The sequence below is a fragment of the Meleagris gallopavo genome, chromosome 4 (assembly GCF_905368555.1).
Source record: "Meleagris gallopavo chromosome 4, MGAL_WU_HG_1.1, whole genome shotgun sequence".
Lineage (NCBI taxonomy): Eukaryota > Metazoa > Chordata > Aves > Galliformes > Phasianidae > Meleagris > Meleagris gallopavo.
The window spans coordinates 50,092,484-50,113,185 of NC_139407.1; the positions used below are offsets into that span (position 1 = coordinate 50,092,484).

Below are 20,702 nucleotides of genomic sequence, written 5' to 3' on the forward strand. Positions count from 1 at the left end.
AACTAACATGCAATAACAGACACTTAATAAATTGTTGGTATTGTCTTCACAAAGAAGGGATTGAGTAAATTACAATTTTAAATAGCTAGATGATACAGACATAGTTAATGAGAATTGTTGATGATTTTTAGTACGAGTTGTTAAGGCTCAGTAATTGTTATTTTCTGTTAGATATGCAAAATGAAAAGGAACGTGTGATGAAGTATGGAGCTTTTATTCGTACACTTCCACCAGTCAATAAGGCAACTTTGGCTGCTTTAATTGAACATCTTTACAGGTAAATGTAAATAATGCACTGTAGCAGAAAAATTCCTGGAATGCATAATGCCACCATGAATAAAATGTGGATCGCTTCATCAGCTAGTAAGCATCCAGAGCTTATCTTGTAATTATTAATAATATTTAATTACCTTTAATTTATAACGTGTCTTTGGTTATATTTTTAGAAATAGGTAACTATAAATATCAACAGGATGGAAATGTCTTATAGTGATAGGGGGCTGTCAGTATTTGAGTCCAAGCAGGACAATTTTTGATGGAGCTTCTTTAGATGAACTTTTTTTTTTTTTTTTTTTTTTTACCCTAGTTTATTTGTTTTCCAGGAAGGTATTGCAAATTTTTCTTGAGATAGAAAGATTTTTTGGGGGTGAAATGTCCTTCTCTCCAGTCCATACTGGGAATGACAATTTTCAAATTTAGCTATCGGTCAAACATTTAATCATTTTACTTCACATTGCAACTGTGATAATCATGGAGAATATTCAAATTATTCCTGGTAAAGTGTTGTGAGTAGAAAATGTGAAAACCTTTTTTTTTTTTTTTTTCTGTACTCAGAGCAATTACAGGGTAGATGTTATTTAAAAACTATTTATACAATTACCAAATTGATTGGTACTTTTACTAGGATAAGGATTACACTAAGTATTGTAGTTAATGATTTTTCTAAGCTTATTCAGTTCAGATGTTAATATACTGATTAAAATATTCTGAAAGTAGTTTGTATACAGTTTTATAAACAGGCAAAATTCTGTTAGCTTACAAAGGAGAACATCTTATGTAAACTACAGTATGAAAACATAGATCCGAGAACTTCACTGCATGTACAGAAACTAAAGAATTCCTAATTTATTTCCATGTTTTTGTTGCTCTAAGGTTTGTAGGATATACATAAATAAATAATGTAACAAATGATTTTGATACTGCTCGAGGTGCAGATACAAAGTATATGTATCATATATTTCCATAATAAGCTGCAAGATAAGGAATATAAACAGGTAAATAAAAAATGTAATAGATTACACTAGGCTTTTCCATGCTTTTTTTTTTTTTTTTTTTTTTTTTTTTTTTTTTTTTTAATGCTTTCTATATTCTCCAGAGGAGAGGAGCACTGGCCAGCTGGACAGCTAAAGCAATAATGGGATCATCTAAATATATATTTTTTTCCCTTTTTCCTTCAACAGGGTGCAGAAATGCTCTGAAATTAATCATATGAACCCTCACAATCTAGCCCTGGTGTTTTCTTCTTGCTTATTTCAAACTAAAGGCCAGACTAGTGAAGAAGTCAATGTAATTGAAGATCTAATTAAAAATTATGTGCAACTTTTTGACGTAGGTATCACTATATAAAGTGTCTTAATTGCTCTTCTGTTAAATATGCTAAAATATAGAAATGTCCTTAATGTTAGAGATGATCTGGTGTTGGTTACACTGTCTAAAGATTTGCAGTGCTATTGAACTCTAATTCAGTGGATGTAGTCCAATGTTTGCTTTAAATTTTATTTCTGAAATATCTTAGCCTGTGAAGGAAAGACTGCATTTATAGAAATACCGTGAGCTATTTTTTCCTAGGATAGTGCACACTCTTGCTGCTGCTGATTGCTGACTATCTTAAGAAAACTTTGAGATGGTAACTATTAAAAGTAATACTTCCATTCAGATTTTATACATTAGTCAGAACTGAAGCATAGAAGAATTATGTTTTTAGTGTTTGAGCTGTGCTTGCAATAAGGATTTTAGCGGAAATAAATTTTGGTTCCTTAGGCCTTGAATGAGCATTGAATCCAGATGGATTTTCAGCAGCAATTTGTCTCAGCCATTTTGGCTTAGATTGTCACTGTACCATTCTGCTTGACAATTTTTTCATGGAGCCCACTTTCTTTTAATATGGTAAAGTTCATAGTAATGATCCCATCAATGAAATAGTCTTTCTGATGGACAGAAAATTTTACATAGTGCTTCCATAGGAACATGATTACTAGAAGTGTTAGCCATTAATAATAAGTATCTAATTTTATATTCTACTTGCATTTATCAGTTTATTATATTGTAGTGTTTTCTAATTAATGTTATAATTTTTTATGGTAGTTTGTAATTATTAATTAAATAAAAATGTTCAATCTTAAACAGGTAAATGAAGACCAGATCAAACAAATGGATATAGAGAATAGTTTTATTACCAGATGGAAGGACACTCAGGTAAGTGGCAAAAGTTAAGTGCAATGCAAATGCTTCTAACAAAGAATGTTTTGTTGTTTATAGATTTTTATACTTCAACTTATGTAATGTAAATTTCTAAGTTTGTATAGTGACTAATGTTGTTAACTACAGAACTGAGGGAAATAAAAATGAGGCATGAACTGATAAAGTAGAATGGTTTTTGTAAAGCATGCTTTGCAATTATCCCAGTGTTCAGGCCAGAACATAACTTGCAGGTTGTTACATGCTTTTTAGTGCGTCATATAGTAGATAGAAATGATGAAAATGTCTAAGTATGAAAATGGAGACCAATTTTAAACATGCATATTAAAAACTTTCAATTGTATGTTAATACTTCTATTATTTCATGGCATTTTGGTACATATAGTCTCTCTCCATTAGAGAGCAACAATCCCTGTAAGCTCAGAGTACTTGAATTATTTGCCATATCCTTTTTTACGTCCATATATGGAGCCCATATATGGAGTACAAATATGGCTGGGGAAACGCATTCAAACATGGTTACTTAGTCAATCTGAACTTTGGGAAATGGGATATGAAAACGGGAGATCTTACTATTATCTTCATTTTCAGTTGTACCTGTAATTAGATTTGAATAAATTGTGAGTTGATAAGAAACAGCAAAGTGATAGTATATTTAGCAGTCAGAGTAGTTTGTGTGTGCAGTCCTCATTAAACCAAAAACTGATAAGTTAGACAAACATGACCAAGGTAAATGAATCAAGAAAGGTCAAGGGAAGCAAGCATAGGACACTTAGAAGCTTCTTATAAAATGTAAACTAGTGGAGGAGAATCTTTCCGTAATGTTGGAGCTTATCAGCCTTTAGAAATAAATGGAAAGTTGACAGGAGAAAAGATTTATAATGTTTTCTTTGAAGGCTGTCTTCTCCTTTCTAGTAAGTTTTGTGGTACTTTGTAGCCATTAATTAAAAAAAAAAAAAAAAAAAAAAAAGGGTCTTGCAAAAACACACTGAAATAACATGTTTGATGCTTTCTACCTTGAGTCTATTTTTACCTTTTTTCCTTCTTGTCTGGGACAGAGTGCCGTTAAGCATTCTGATAATGGCCTACTGACAATGTGTGTGTAAAATGCCTTTGATGGCTGATGACAAATGTTTAAGTCACTGGGAAACAGTTTTGATTTTGTTACTAGTATCTGTTGCAGAATGAAAGCATCTGCCTCGGTAATGCCAAGAACATCCTGTAGATGTTGAAGTATCTTTAATGAAACTTGTTAATTCTGGGTCCCATGAAAAGAACCTTCCTTGAGATTTGAGAATAAAATCTTGAAGCTTAAGGTTTGCACAGACTTTTAAATGCATTCTTTTCTTAGTCTTTAGAACCAAGAAATTCTTGTTACAGATTTTTTTTACACAATTTATGTTTTCTCAGCTGCTCTGGGAAGCTTTAGTCGTAAAATGTTTATAATTTGGAGACCTGAGAGAAGTTTTGTGAATACATGAGGGGCAGTGAAAACATTGTAATTTGTTATGAAGATAAAAGAAACTTAAGGGAGGTTGAAGTTATGAGCAATTTTTTTACCAACTTCTAGGTAGATGGTTTGTCCAAACCTGAGGAATATAGAGAAGAACCATATTAAGTGGTTTTGTTTTGGACTTTTATGAGGGAGCTGTGTTGCATTTGGAAGGCTACCTGATGAGCAAAAATAGGCTTGCTTTGTCGTATTTTTTTATTTTATTTATAAGATGTAACTCTAGGCTTTCTAAAATTGGTATAGTTTTTATTAAAAAAACATCAGGCGCCTGAAAACCTCGTCTTAATTTTAAACTGTAAAATCAAATTAGAACCTCCATGAATAAATGAACCTGTTTGGTTTTCCTGCAAATGTTCAGATTGATGAGAGGCAAAGTTATAGAAAGATAGAATCAAGATTTTAACTGTACTTATTTTGCTCTAGAAAAGTCTCTACTGTTAATAATCAGCTTTCTGAATTGGTAGCTAGACCTACTGTGTTAAAAACAAACAACTCAGTCTTGATTCTCATAATAAATACTATGCTAAGCTTTAAACTCTATATCAAAATATAATGGTATCACTTCAACCTTAAAAATGAAACAAATCCTATTCAAACAAAATCTTCTACCTCATCACAGTATCATCTAGGTTGTAAGAGAATGCTTGAGATCATCTAGTCTAACCCCCCCTTGCTCAATGTCACTGAGTCAAGTTGCCTAGGATTGTGTATAGTCACAATTAGTCATCTTTAACCCAGGCCTCCTTTACTAGGAGAAACTCTTCCTCCAGACTTTTTCTGTGGACTTAAGGGTGTGGGAATCCTGAGGGCTGGAGCGATAGAGGCAAAGAAGTTATTGTGTACTCTGGCCTCTTCCATGTTATCTGTCATGAGTTCTCTTTCTCCATTCAGCTGCAGACCCACATATTCTATAGACTCTAGTCATCAGCATCCACATTTTCGCTGGGTGGATGCTGATTCCAGTTTGAACCAGGAACTCCTTGTTGATCCACGGACACCTCCTGGCATTCTTGCCTGCCTTCTTTTTTCTCGGGACACATTGCTTCTGGGCTTGGAGGAGATGCTCCTTGAATACCAACCAGCTTTCTTGGACCCCTCTTCTCTCCAGGTCTTTCTCCAATGTCATCCTGCCAAGCAGCTCCCTGCAGAGTTCAAAGTCTGCTCTTCTGAAATCCTAAGTAGCAAACTTGCTGCTAAGTGCTTCTCAAAAAGCTTGACCTTCTTCTTTGCTATATTTTACATTTATGACTTCTGTAATAAATGTCATAATTTCAGAAGACTAAATTATATGCATGCCTACATTGGACTTTTTTTCCAGGCTTGGCCATACAATATTTTAAACCTCTGCTGTTTAAAAGAAGAGTACTTAGTATCCAGTATCTTCATCAGTGCTTTAAGAATAGCCAGACCCAACCAGTTGTGTGATGGACTGTACTTGTCACACAGATAAGAAACAGGATAAAAATCTTTGGAATAGAATGGCTAGTTGGAGTGATCTTACAGATATCTTTTATTATTTCAGTGAAAGGAAGGAATATACTGAAACATACTCAGTTCTCAGCTGCTTTATTCCTCTTAGTCATTAACTGTCATCTTATAACCTGTGAGCAGTACTCTAGGCTCTGCAGGGCTTGCATGTGGAGGTCATGTAGTGTGGAGGTCATGTAGTGTGCAAGCTGGATTTCAGGCTCATGCAGTAAAGCTACCTTTCGGTAAACTTTGAAGTACAGACATCCAGCTACTGTTAAAACTGATGTCTTGTTGCAGACAGTAATTTAACAATGTGGGTGGTTGACAGCTCAAACTTCAAGTAATTATACTTAATTCAGTGTGAGAATCCCTTCCATTAAACATTTGATTGTCTGGCATTATTACATCTGAATGTATTTACGTTTGCAGGAAAAATCAGTGATGCAAATACTTAATATATTTGATTATATTGGTTTCTACAATAGAATTATCTCCGGGCTGGTGATACAGTGTTCAGAGAATGACTGAACCAAATTTCTGCTGAAGGCCTGAAAGTTCTGTCACTGCATTCTAGGTGGTACTTCATGAGCTGCTCTTCATTTTCTGTCCACCATATTCTTAGGCCAGCTGTGTCTGTTTGCAGCTGTAATTTACAGTACATTTTCTCTCCATATGGTTGTTTACATGAGCACAGTGGAAATCAAATGTCAACTTCATTCTTTTTTCAACCTTTTTTCTGTAATGCCATCTGAAAAGCAAATTTTAAAACTAAATGAGCTTTTTTTGAGTCTGTGCCTCTATAATTAAAAAGCTTTCTTCAAAGTAGCTTTTTAATGTTTTTTTTCTGTCACAAATGTTTCCATTAGTTTTCTGTTTGCAGGAGCTAAACTAACTTTAAAGTCACCATTTTCCATAATGTTAATGTTCTTTAAAATTGAGTGATGCCATTTATTTTTCTGTGGAAATGTATCTTCTCTGAATTAGTCAAAATATATAAAAAGCCTACCTGTTTTTATTGTTTTCTCCATAACTTATTCAGTATATGATGCAGATTTTGTTTTTCTTAGGCTTTATCTTCAACTTTGCTATGAATACTCTTCTCAGAATTCACACAAATTGGTATTCTTAAAGAATTAATGATCAAATTAACATTATATTGGTAATATTAGTAAAATGATATGCTTGCTGAAACGCTCTATTAGCTACCTTGGTTTTTCTTCCCGTGCTCTGATCATCATCATTTTTTTTGAAAGTATTTTTAGTACTGGGATTAATTACAGTCTTTTGAAGGGGTACTTATGATTATATTGCAAGGGAACATGAGCAGGCAAAGAGCTAGACATTTTTAACTACAGAAAATTAATTTCTCATCCAAGAGGGTAGTCTTATTGCCATAGATGAGCAACCTGGTAACGAGAAAATACTGAATTTCTTTAATAAATCAGCTTTTTCCTCCTTAATTGTAAAATGCTGAATTTTGACTTCTCTATTTCTTTGTAAGATTCATGTTTATTAAGCATTCTTTAATTGAATTTGTTGCTATTGAGTATATTAAACTATTGTATGTTATGTCATACACTTGTTGTCATCTAATTATTGCATATAGTCTGCTTAACGTAGAAGTTTGGATGTTTGGTCCAACAAATTTAAAGAGAGAACTTTAATGGAGATTGATACTAAGAACATGTATTTTGATTCCCCTTTTTAAGTACGTAATGACATGTATTCGTTGTAATTAATAACTGTAGACTTCACAGTAATGAGTTCTGATCATCTGAATTTGTGCAAATGGGTTTAGGAATGGAATATTCTGGTATTAGTAATTTTTCTTCTCATTTTTACAGATTCATTTTATTTTGGGACAACTTCCCATCCTTATCCATGGTCTTAAGTTCTGTTTATCTGTTTTGGTAATGAAGTGAGCCTGGTTAAAATTTGCTTTTAAATATGATTACATTGGGTTTAGTTGGGGTTTGGATTTTTCCTTTGAATCTGAGAAATATTTTCCCAGATTCTTTCATTTCTTTCATTTCACTAATGAATGTAGTACAGATTTTTCCTCAGAAAAAGACTCAGCTTTGGGAGTCTTTTATAGATAAGGGTTTGGGAAAGGCTTACATTCAATACCTGCTAGAACATCTTCTAAGTAATCAGTGCGCTTTCCCAATTTAAAAGAATATTGAATATTTATGTTCTGAATTTTTTTTTGTCACTATGCATTATTTTAGGTTTCCCAGGCTGGAGACCTCCTGATCGAAGTTTATGTAGAAAGAAAGGAGCCAGACTGTAGTATTATAATCAGGGTGAGTGTATAAAGGTGATTTTTACCAAACACTTTCTCATACTTCAAAATTTATTTTCGTACATGCGTATATAGTTGCATTAAAAATGTATGAATTTATATCTATCACTGTTCTTTTAAGTGATAGTTAAGTTCTTTTTTTATTTAATGTGTTGCCTAAATTTTCTTAAGACTTATTAAGCATTTTAAAGAAAATGTTATAATACAGCTTTAGAGCAGACATATTTTCCTGTGGTTTTACTGGAGTATACAGTGGTATAAATTCGGTGCTGCAGGCTTAGAGCTGTGAGAAGAAAATTAACAAGTATGCAGTAAATACTGGTGTTATTCAGTACTAAAAGACCATTTAAATTACCATCCTGATGGGTGTTTTTGTTTGTATAGTTGTTTTGTTTGTTTGTTTTTGCTGGTGACTATCTTGCTAGAGTGCTGAGAAACCAAAGCTTACTACTTAATATAATTGAGATTTTTTCAGTCTGGTGTTTTACAGCATATTTTAAATGCACTCTTGTCCATTTAGTAGTACTCTATTGTTTGGATGCTGATAGATATGGTTAAATGAAAGTAGGGCAATATCTTTCCTTGCCCTTCAAACTGCTGCTAAATTTTCACTTTTTATTTCCATTTTGTTCAGCACATGATTCTCAAATGTATATGTATATACTACATGACATATATATGTACAACATTTATGTATGCACATACATCAAAGGGCCGCATTTTTGTGGATTTTGTTTTTTTTTTTTTTAATTCATTACTAACATAATTTTAATAATTTTTTTTACTACCCTTTATTTCCATTTGTTCCATACATAGGAAAAAAATACCCTAGGTATGTTGTTGCTGGTTTTTTTTTTTTTTTTTTAAAATTTTTGAAGGGTGGAGAAAATGACTTTAAAGTGATGAAAATGATACCAGTTACATGGTACAAAATATAGAAGGCATTCTGTAATCAGAAAATAGCATGAATTTCCAATTCTGTGTATGTTTTTTTTTTTTTTCTTCAGCAAATTTTGAGGAAAATTTGAGGGGAAAACTCAGAAAATGGTAATTTTAATGCATTGTAAATTGACTTAATTTGTGTTACAGGTATCACCTTTGACAGAAGCAGAAGAATTAACTAATGATATTTTAGGAATAAAAAACATTACTCCCAACAAAGATGATATCTGGGCCACTTTTGAAGTACTTGAAAATGGAGAACTAGGTTAGTGATGTATTCACTAAATTATTATTACTTTTCAAGATATAATCAAAAGGTTAAAGAGTTATTAACTTTTTTATAATTAGATATATTTATTTTATTAGAGATTATCTTCAAATAGCAAGCTAAAAATTTTTCTGTTATTATTAAGGCATCTTATTCTAATGAATTCTCACTAATGTCATCTGATTTAAAAAATGTGTATGTACCCGAGAGACAGAAATATGCTTTTAGCAAAAATCAACTTCTATTAGCACTTTACACTAAGTTGCTTTTAGTATTATTTCCATGCTTCAGAAGTGGACTGTGGACTAATCTATTTCTGCAATGGAGATAGCTATTTTCAAGTTCAGAAAAATTTAGAAAAATAGAAAAAGCAAAGGTAGATTGAGTACTTTTGTTGTTCTTTACCTTCATATCTACTTACTAGTAAATCTAAAGAGATTATAATATTCTTGATGCGCTCAGTCTTGACCTTGGCAGTGTCAATAATGGGAATGAAAATGTATTCTCCAGTTTTTTTTCAACTGAATGATCCTGGCACCTCCTTGCATCTTACAGTCTTGTGGTGTGCTATGTAGACTTGTAACACAGGGTTCATTTAATTATTCATATATGTGGGTGTCAACTGACAAAGAATGCTAGCACCTATTATCTTTGCAAGTGTCCTTGTGATTCCTAAGAGACCCCTAGAAATCTTATTTATTTTAACTGAGTAATGAAAAATAATTCAAAAGGGAGTTTTATTTTCTTAAACTTGCTGTATAACACTTATAAGCAAATGACCAAGAGAAGCTATAAGGTAGTACAACAGACAAACCTTTTGGTAGATTCTTGAGGTATTTGCATGTAGCAATCAGTATTTTCATGTAGCCTAAAAAAATATTCTAAGCTAATATCTTCTCAAGATTGGCAATATTAGGCTTACAGAGAGACTCTGTAGGTGGTATATAGGACTGTCAGTGTTGGCAAGATGTTAGTGAAATAACTGAAATAAAAAAGATTTATGAAGCAAAGTAGAAAATGACCAATACTAAATACTAAAAATGAAACAAAACGTATAGCAAACTCATTAAAGCCCTAATTCAGCATATCCCACTAGCCTAGATTTTGTGTGGATTGTTGATGAAATGTCTACTGCATGGATCCCTTTGTGGCAGAATCTACGTATCATGACAGGAAAAATGAAATAAAGTTGAAAAAATAATGCCAGTAGTAAGAGGCGCTGATTCAGGTTCTATAGCTGAACCTACCAGATTTTCAAAAGACTGAAAAAGAAATGAATTAACAGAGAAAGATAGCTCCTTGCAGTCTTTGATTCAAATGTGGCACTGAATAACTAAAACAATAAATCTTTCCTACTTCAAGTTTCTCTTGTGACATTGATCAATTAATTGAGAGTTACATAATCAAATGCATTTACAAGTATTTTGAATTTTTGACATGACAAGATAGAAACAATATTTTACTTATTTTACTTATTTTACTAAAATGTATTATTATTTTATTCAAATGTATTTTACTCAAATGTACATCAATTACCATAGTGTCTTACAAGCAGAAAATGAATTTCTGTGAGAATTCCTGCCGTGATCTGGTACCTGTCTGGTACATGGTGATATTTGGTTTGTTTCACTCAATCCTGAAGTTTCCTGAAAGTTACTTTACTTTAGTTTTCCTGAAATGTCTTTTAAGATACGCTGCCCTGGATATGAACCCTGAGAATTCAAGGAAATTAGATTCTTGTATTTTCTAAAAAGTAATTTTCGCCTGATATTTATTGCAATTTAGGACTAAAATGACTTGTTTGGGATATTTGCTAGCTTATGATGACCTAAGTAAAAGGTTAATTGGATGCATGTGTTGACTGCTTGCTGTTCAAAATACTGAAATTGCAGTATTAAAAATCAACTAAATTATTTGCATATAGAAAACGTGAAATAATTGATAATTTTATCTAATCTAATGCAGAAAGTTCCATACCATATGCTTTTATAAAATAGGGTGTATATTTCTTTTAGTAATTTGTACTTGATGGATAGCTTGTAAATGAGCTGGGTTGCCAGTAAAGTAGCTAATGCATTTCAGCATGATGATTTATGTACTCTGTAATCCATGATGACAGATGGTCTTAAATGTAACTATAAATAAAACAGTAGGTGTTTACTCTGGGAATGCTGGTGTTCTAGGAAGTTGTCGTGATTTGCCAGTGTTTCCTGCTGCCTTTGATTTGCAAAGTTACTCTCCTTAAAATGGATTTTTCCTCACTTGTACAAAGGCAACAAGTTGTTTTGACTTCAGCACATCAAAAAGTCAACAGTTTCCCAAAGTTGAAATGAAATTAAAAAGTTGGACCATTTAAAACAAAAGGGCCAGAAGAAATAGAGTTATAAAATGATTGTTGAGAAAGTGTTTTTGTTAGGCTGTTTTGTTTTCAAGTCTGCATAATAAAATCTTGCTATAAGTGATATAACAAATATAGTGAAGTCATTTGAAATTGCCTTGTATGTGGCTGATGCATTCTAGAGCTCCGGTGTTTGGGTAAATGTTTTGTTAGAATGTGGTGCTGGACAGCCCCAAAGCAGCTGGTGACATTTCATACTCATCCATCCTATCAGAAGTGATAAATTAGATCATGGCACCATACTTTTCCCCTTGACTACCAAGAGATACAGGGCTAGACTGCTTGACTCTACACAATAATGTCACACAGGAGTTCTTTTCCAGGAATTGCATTCAGGTCTTCTCAGGGCTTGACCATATTAGATGTGAGAAGGTAGGAGCTTAGAACTTTTGGAAAAATCTGCCTTAGGGGAGAAAAGGACTCTTGCATCCACTGCTCTAAGTTGTGACTTGCAAAGCCATTGTCAAGTCTTTGTGCTTTCCCCTAGATTATATTCTGTGCTTACTGCATGTAAGCTTGGGCGTGTGCATGGAGAAACAGTTACAGTGGTACTGTACAGAGGGAGGTTCTGCCATGCAGCCTCCCTAGATCTGCATCAGTGTGTGTAGAGTGATACATGAGGCTGCAATGTGTTTACCATGTTCACATTTCTGCTTGATCTGGTAATGCAAATTTAGGGGCTATTTGCAAAGTGTTTGCAGTGTTCATGAATGAGTGTTTTGTGTAGAGTACTGGTTGGGCTTTTGTGTCACTGGTGTTTCTATGAAAGGGTCTCAAAGTTACTCTTTTTGGGTGGATCTTACAACAAATGTATGTCTCAGCAATTCAAGTGTCTCAAAAAACTCAGTAAGATCTCTTGTTCTTCCCCTCCAATTAAAGGAATAAAGCAAAATCAAGTGTTTGTCTCAATCTGCTTTGATTGTTAACACACCGTGTAGTCTATGCGGGTCTTTTAACTTATTTTTTCCACTATGCTCTGAATATTCTGGCTTTTTTTTCAATTGCAGAACACTGGGAACTATGACAATTCATTTCTGTATAAAGCCCAGACCAACAAAGCCCAGTATAGTTATGGCTCTCGATACTGTCTTATTGTTTGTTTATATACAATATAGTATATCTAATAGTATCTAACCTTTGCATTTGTTTGAAAGCAGCATTTTAGCATCTTTACTGAAGGAAAGACTAACAACTAAATACAAAAGAATTGCTGAACGTCTGACTTCTGCTTGTTCAACTTAGTATTCATTACCTATGCAGATCCTGCCAGCAAAGGTCTTGCTCCAGAAAGTCAGTGAAGTGCTTAATTGTCTTATGTTGAAAGCAGATTTTCTCCTGTCGCTTAACCTGAATGAGGCAAACTGTGAATTTGTAAATTCTAAGGGCCTACAGTTTTCTTATTTAAACTTTTTTTTTTTCTGGAAACTTTTCAGAACGTCCACTGCATTACACAGAGAATGTTCTAGAACAGGTTCTTCACTGGAGTTCACTACCAGAGCCCGGCGCTGCATATCTGATAATAAAGAGATTTTTAACAGCAGACATGATCAAACTCTACAATGGTATGCTTTTTTTTTTTTTTATTGAATATCTTTGTGTCCCTATAGGAAATGACAATTCTTTTATAATTGTTTCATTGGAGCAAAATGCCCCAGAACATCTGAGTCACCAGTATTTTATAAAAGCGTGTGCTTCACTAAGAATTGTACTGACTTCCTTTTAAAACACAGAACCAAAACCATACCTTATTTCTGCAAATGATGTATGCCATGTGAGCACACATGTGAGCTGAATGTATGATTTCTGTTTACAATTTGTGAACATGTTCACAGTCCTTCCATGTAAATACTGAACTTTCTCTCTGTGGGTGGACTAGATACATGCATGTGTATTAGTGGTGTGTTATATATTAAACATAATTGTTTCTATTATGTAATCTGATGCCTCCAAGCTAATTTGAGTGACATAAGCAACTAAGTGATTTTTGTACAGCGTGTGGCTGTTTGAAAGGATGAAGAACTAGACCTGGCACTTGAAAGGAAACACAGCTCAAATGTAAATCCCATTTTTCTACTTTATAAGCTACTCCAGTCATACTTTTTTTTTTTTTTTTTTTTTTTTGCGTCTTACCTGGAGTTAGATCTCCCATGTAAAAATGTACGGCATTTAATTTGAGGGAAACAGTTCAGAAGTTCAACATGCACAAAAATGACTGTTCTGTTTTCAAGCAGTTGAAATCTGTATGCTGTCAGTAAAGCATGCAATGTTTCCCCATAAAAAGAAATATTAATTTTTCCATCAGTATGTCTGTTATGTCTTCAAGAAGTAAAAGTTATGCTGTTATGCTTATTCTTCTGAAAGTAATAGCCTTCTCTCATCATTCTCTTTTCCACAGATATGAACAAACCTTAACAAGTATGTTATTCATAGCTTTTATATTGGAGTTTCACTATCTCTAAATGTGTTGCAGCTGATAGTGAATAGAGTGAAATAGCCTACTTCATTAAAAGCTTGATATATGAACTCCCATCACCTCACTATGTGTTGAGGAATAATCAGAAAAAGGGAATGGGTTGTAAGGAATATGTTTCTCACTGTTCTGAGAAACACATAAGGATGAGGCTAGTGTCTGAAGTTCAATTTACAAAATGTAGTACTATCTAAAGGGGAGAGCTGACATTTGCCCACCTTCTTTTCCTCCTGCTTTCTATACCCATTTGTTCCTCCAGTCCATCACAGTAATTGAGTTTGAATCAATTCTTTTCAGTTTGACCTTAGTCCAGACACACTGGCTTTTGATGACTGAGTGTTTACATTTATTGGTTCCTTTTTCTCGTGTTAAAATAATTAAAACCTTATTTATTAAATTTCTGCCATATTGCAAACTTCCAGTATTGATCTCAGAGTAACCTCATATACAACAAACATGTTTTCTTGAATATGGAATCGCTTTTCTAGGGATCTTTTATGTGGTGAACAGATTTTAATTTCTATAGCTTTAATTTTTTTTAAATGCTTCTTGCTATGAGAAAATAAAAATGTTTAAAATACAAATAGTTCTATAATCATTACATCTTGTAGAGGTTCTGAGGCTAGTTCCTAAATTTGCTGTGAAATATTTACAATAATGAGCAGCTAATGCACAAATTCACTAGCTTCAGCAAGACAATGCATGTATTGTGTAGGCAAAATTGCCTAGAAGATCTGAATCAATTGTCCTCGTTTTGTAGTTGCAGAAATTTACATGTTTATTGTTTCTATTTCTAGTCTTGTACCTGTACATGCTGAAAACATATAAGCATCTATTTCAAGGCAAAAAGATGTCTTTAGATCAGCACTGAATTTCCATCACTAGATACTGTTAAAATGAGAAAAGGATTAAGCCACCTGGGAAACAACTTCAGTTTCCAGAGGGAGGCAGCATTTGTGGTTATGCTGGAGATCTCCAACCCAAAATACACAAGAAATCTACAGGCCAGCAGGGAGGATGATTTTGTCACTCTTTTACCCTCTTTATGTAGATATTTTCTCATCACTAACTGAGCAGTTGGACTGAGTCCAGATGTTCAACTGCTATTATTCATAGTGTGGTTTTTAGCAGTGGATTCAGCTCGTATAAATGGACTACTGAGTTGATAGTTTTCTTCCTCTTCATTAAAATTCATAGGGCTGTGATCATATTTATAATTGAATTTGGTGAATTTTACTTTCTTCTGTGATTTGTATTAGAATCTTTCTAAATTATGATACTTCTGACCTTTTTTTTTTTTTTTTCTGTTAATGTTATTTCAGAGTTCAGTATCATCAGCATTTCTCTTCTTCTAGAGTCATTAATGATATTTGAAGTAATTTTAGTTCAATAGTGAGCCTGTAGAAGAAACTCTTTTAACCTCATTTCATTCTGGCAACTTATCAGGGCCTTTCCTGTCAGTGAAACTTTTACTATGTTCCCTATATGTAGTATACTTTGTCCTTTTTCGTAACTCTTTCACTCATTTTCTCAATCTTAAGCTGATTTCTCATGTTCTGCAATATCAAACGTTGTAGTGAGGTATAGATTGATATTTTTTCTTGTTTAGAGATCAATTTTTCCTTTCATGGAAAAGAAATGGTTTATTCTTACTGATATGTTTCAGAATATATGTTGTGAATTTTATACTTTCCTCCAAATCTTTAGTTCTCTCCTGGCAATTTATTCTGTAGCTTTTGATGCCTGTTGCAGAAGCACTGTCTTTGAAGTGCTGTTCTGCAGGGCAGGGTGTGCATTGCATTTTGTTATGAGAGATGCTCTCATGTGTAGTTCTATTTTGAGACCCTTTATCTTCTCCTTACCTGAATTTTTCCCATATTAAAGATGTATTTGTTAGAAAAATGTGAGGGAATAGATTCACTATAAAGTGTGTATAAAAGTACTTGATTTTTTCCTGGTAAAGAGTTGTATAATTTGAGTGGGAAGTGTTGATACCTGCGAACCAGGGGCTATTATTCAGGGAGATTGTTTGAAACACTTCTATACTGAATGTGAATAAACCTTGAATGGATTAAGTGCCTCCAGTTCTTAGTAGCTACAAAATTCTGGAAAGTTTCACGTTCTTTACAAAATTTATATCTGAAAAATAGATAGGATGTGGACTGATCATTTTAGATTTGTGTGTGGAATACTTCTAAGGAATACAGAAAATCATAAATCGGAGGAATATTTTTTTCGTCTTTCAGGCTTTTTAAAGATCTTTGCAAGACTGAGTGTTCCTGGATTTGCTAAGGTGGGAATGCCAAAAAGTTTAGGAAGTGGGGGTCTTGTTGATTATTTTGAGAGCTATGTGTGGAAATATAAAATATTCTAACTGGTAAGAGTATTCTGCTTCTCTCACTTGGTATATTTAAAAAAAAAAAAAAAAAAAAAAAAAAGCCTGTATTGTTGTGGATAAGGACTCATATTCCACTCTGAACGTGAAACAAATACTCGTAGTGGCAGAGAGGAAATATGCTCATGTTTGTGTTTTTTTTATTGTATGTTTACACAGAGAGCTGAGGAAATCAGGATTTTAATTTTTTGCATTAGATTCTGTTGTAAGCTAAAGAAAATAGTGGGAAATTTTATGTTGAGATTTTCTTTTAAAGGCAAACATGCTGATTAGAATGTAATTTATAAAAATCAAAGAAGTTTAATACCTTTTAAAATTTCTACTGTATTTTTTAAAGTCTTTCTAAACTCTAGTTTGTGGTAAGATATAAAACAAGAGGGAAATAGATTCATAGTTTTTAATTGTCTTTTTTGTGAATAGAGTTAGTAAGAGGAATAATTTTATTCAGAATCTTTTTCAGCCAGTGGGAAAGATGGGGTTGAGATACAGCTTTTCTGGTTAGTTCCAAAGTCTCATTATGCTGTAGGAATGGCAACAGAATCTGAGTTTTGTAATCTGTTATTTTTTATATGCACTTTAAAGTGTATTTATGTAATAAGATGTCTGAATCTGGATGTTGCCTATTTACTTTTTGTGCATACACATGCGTGCATGTAAAACTGTATTTAGTACATATCTCACTATTAGAATGTTGGGGTCCTTCCTAAATAATTGTGTGGAAAAATTATCTACATGTTCTTCAAAGGAAGGACAAAGAATATAAATATTTAAATATAATAATTAAAAACAGTATGAGATGCATTTGTCTTGGACTTTACTTTTTATGATCATTAGTGATATTTCATGTAATTTCTGAATTCTGCCTTATCACCTTTCTTACATCCTTTGTGCATGTCATGTTTTACTTGAAAATATTGACAGCCCACTTAAGGGAATGGATGAAGATGGGAGAAATAGATAATTGTACACTACAACCAGAATGGCTTCTTAAGCATTGTTGTTTGTGTCGTTTGCTGTGTAATGCTGTTCTTCACATTGGAAAAAATATCTGTGGTAATAGGTTTAACCTACAGAAAAGTCATCTCTGTATTCTTCTACCTGACCAAATGAAAATGCATTTTGCTATTTTTATGATTGATTTATTTAATACATTTTATTCTTATTTCTGAGATTATAGTGTGTACTATTTCATAATAGTGGATATTTTTCATATCTGTTTATCAAGTCCTAAGTGGAACCAGCTAATTGAATTAGGATGCTGTTCTCCATATACTACGTACTCTTTTTGCATCACAGTTTTGTTTACTAACTTGAAAGGAGTATGCTGTAAAAACTGGTGGTATCATGAGATTTCTAAGCAAATTTATTCAATAATTCCAAAATAAATGAATGAATGATGTTCACATAGAAAAAGAAAATGAGTATTGATGGCCAAAATAAGTAGTAGGATTGTAATGTTTTGGGTGAAAGTAATTTGTTACTGTGTTAGTATAGCTCCCTCTTAAAGATGAAATGTTGTCTAGAATGGAGGAGAAGAGTTTATCCCCTGCTGGCTGCTCTTTCTTCATGCTGACAGTATGTTTCCAGCATGTATGAGTGCATACATACATATAGGAAAGAAATGGAAAAAGAGAGGCACCTTGAAGTGGTATTGGAATAGTTTATATGTATTAGTAATGAACTTCAGTAGTTCTTACTTTAATAAAAGCTTTTTATTTTTACAAAGTTTATTTATGAAGCAGACTACAGGCTTTATTTTAATATATACATATACTAAATACATGTTTCTTTGTGTATTTTGTATACGTAACTGCACATTCTTTTCTGAGAAGATTCTTTTAATTTAATTCTTTCTGTGTTATCTTAGGAGTAAACATTAGAATACATTTCCTACCAGTAATTAAAATCATTGTTATTAATATTTGAGTGCCATTATTACTAAAATCAAAGTGTAATTTTTGTCTTTTGATAAACATTAATACTGAAAGCACTTAAAAACAAAGTAGTTGTTTCCAACGTTGTAACAGATTCTAACAAAGAGCTTTTTACTTTCTTGATAGAGAGAAATGTGAAAGGTAGTGTGAAAGCTGGCTATCTAAAGTACAAAGAAGAACCTTCAAAACTGCTGTCTGGAAACAAGTTTCAAGAGCGTTATTTTGTATTACGGGAAGGAAATTTGCTTCTTTACAAGGATATGAAGGTACAGTTAATTCTTGACTAGTTTAATCATAAACTTTCTTTTTCACGTAGAAATGAGAAGACAGACAAATAGATGAATGTTTCTGATACTGAATGGCAGCTTTTAATGAAGTACAAGAATTTAAGGTTCTTATTTCAGAGGCTTTAGTAAAAAGAGCAGCAATTGTTGATTTAGCTATTTTGATTATGCTATATTACTAGCTGTAAAAATGTTTTCGAGTGCTTACATTCCCTTGTGCGACGAGTAAAATGAAAACCTTCTGTAGATAGTGGTGTTAGAAGTAATATGAAGTTGAAACTGCATGCTGGTTTTTTCCCAGTGTCTCACAGAAAGCTTTTAGAAATCAGAAGCAACAGTGCTCTTTTACCTACAGCTGTCATGAGTGACGAAATTAATTATAGGAAGCAACATCACTCATTAAGCTGACAAAAGCTTCCCCTTTTTCCAGATAACATTGACTTTCCTCTTAGTTACTGAAAAGCATGAACTTTTTCTACTGATCTGTTCTCAGGCCTGCAAAAACTAGTCTTGATAGTAAGACTGAATCTTACTTACAGAATCTTTCTTATTTGCTTAATAGCAAAATGGGTTCAGTTTTATGTATTTAAAGGGATTTTTCTTTATAGAAACTAAATAACATACAATTTGAACTATGTTTTCACATGGTTTAAGAAAAGGTTTTTTAAGTTTAAAGAGCATTTATTTTTGATTGCTATTTTTGCCCAACTGGGAAACTTGTGCTTTGCTCACCTTCATACAGTAAAATAAGAGTTTTTTGTAAGCTTACACATTCATTGTTAATCTAGTGGAAAATTAAAAAAAAAATTAAAAAAAAAAGTGTAGTCTTGTAAGACTGTGGATATTATTCTAGTTAAAATGATCTCAAAATGTCAAGAATAGTGTATTGTAATTTGTTGCTAACACTCGAATTGGTATACATAAGAGTATACTAATAAGCCTATTGAAACTTAATTAGTAACTTGGAAAAAGTTTATGGTACAGTACAGTTATTGTACTACTTTATGATCGTCTTTTCTGAACCATTCTGATCCATAAAGCATTAAATTCCTAAATTGAGGTGGAAACTTTGCTGGCGTTACTTTTAAATAGCTTTATATTTTAAAAGAAAAAAAAAAGAGATACTACACTGAAAAATAATTTGAGTATATTTCTTTTTTTTGAGAGAGAAATTTTCATCCACCACTAGTAGTCTTAGTTTAATTCTATGTTGTAGTCAGAAATGAATAGTAGAAAGAGATGACACTGCAGATGGAAAAATGGTATTTAATAAGATTGCATCTACTAAGTAATTTATGAATTCTCATTAAAAAGAAATTAAGATTATATATTCAGGTAGAGATGTGTTTTGTTAAGTGTTTCTTCTGTTGAGCAATTATTGAAAAAGTGAAGTTTCTATGATACTTATGTTAATTTGATTTCAAAGGAACCTCAAGAGATCCATGGTTCGACTTGCTATTTTCATGTCAGGGCTGGAAATGAGGTCAGAACAGGTTGCTCAGGGACTGATCCAGTTGAGTTTTGAAATCTCCTAAGGACAGAGATAGCACCGTCTCTTTGGACAGCACTGTTCCTATACCTGACTCTCCTCATGCAAAAGAAGTTTCTCTTTGCATTTGGTCTAGTTTCAAATAACTTTCATTTTCCCACAATACACCACTGTGAAGAGCCTTGTCTGTGTAACCTACCCAGACCTACTTGTGGGTTTTCGAAGCCATCTATTCTTCCAGCTGAGCAAGCCAACCTGTGTCAAGCTCTTATCACAGATCAAGCGCTCCAGCCCCCAGATAATTTTGTGGCCATCTGCTGAAGTCACTCAAGAATTTTGATTCTTTTCTTTCATTGGGGGATCCAAAAGCAGATGCAGGACTACAAGAGCTAAGGAGAGGGGGAAGAACTCCGGCTACTCTCTAGTGTCATTGATAGATGTTCTTCCTTCTCAAATACAGGATTTGATGTTTACCTTTGTTGAATTTCCTAGGGCATGTTGGCTCATTTCTTCAGCCTCTGCAAATTCCTCATGTTCCCAAGTGTATTGACTAGTCATGTAGGTTGCAATGCAAGCTTTATGATTGACTCCTCCATGTGATTGCTGTAGATGTTATAAAGGACAGAACAGGCTACTGCAGTATTCCTTTTGTCACAAGCCTGCAGTTATAGTGTGTCTGGTTAACCATTACCCTCTGAGTGTTTTCATGCAACTGGCATTTTACTGATAGTGATGTTGCATCTATTGAGACCTTAATAT

At 33.1% G+C, this 20,702-nt stretch overlaps 1 protein-coding gene across 4 annotated transcripts in view; it reads left to right on the top strand.

Annotated features, from left to right (window-relative positions):
* ARAP2 (ArfGAP with RhoGAP domain, ankyrin repeat and PH domain 2) overlaps positions 1–20,702 on the top strand; it is a 119,836-nt gene that overhangs the window by 82,255 nt on the left and 16,879 nt on the right. For all 4 annotated transcript variants that reach the window (XM_010710307.4, XM_010710306.4, XM_010710308.4 and 1 more), the window contains exons 22-28: positions 172–277; positions 1,461–1,608; positions 2,407–2,475; positions 7,690–7,764; positions 8,853–8,970; positions 12,805–12,933; positions 18,297–18,436. In XM_010710307.4, coding sequence (XP_010708609.1) covers positions 172–277; positions 1,461–1,608; positions 2,407–2,475; positions 7,690–7,764; positions 8,853–8,970; positions 12,805–12,933; positions 18,297–18,436 — 785 coding nt within the window. The remainder of the gene's footprint in view (positions 1–171; positions 278–1,460; positions 1,609–2,406; positions 2,476–7,689; positions 7,765–8,852; positions 8,971–12,804; positions 12,934–18,296; positions 18,437–20,702) is intronic.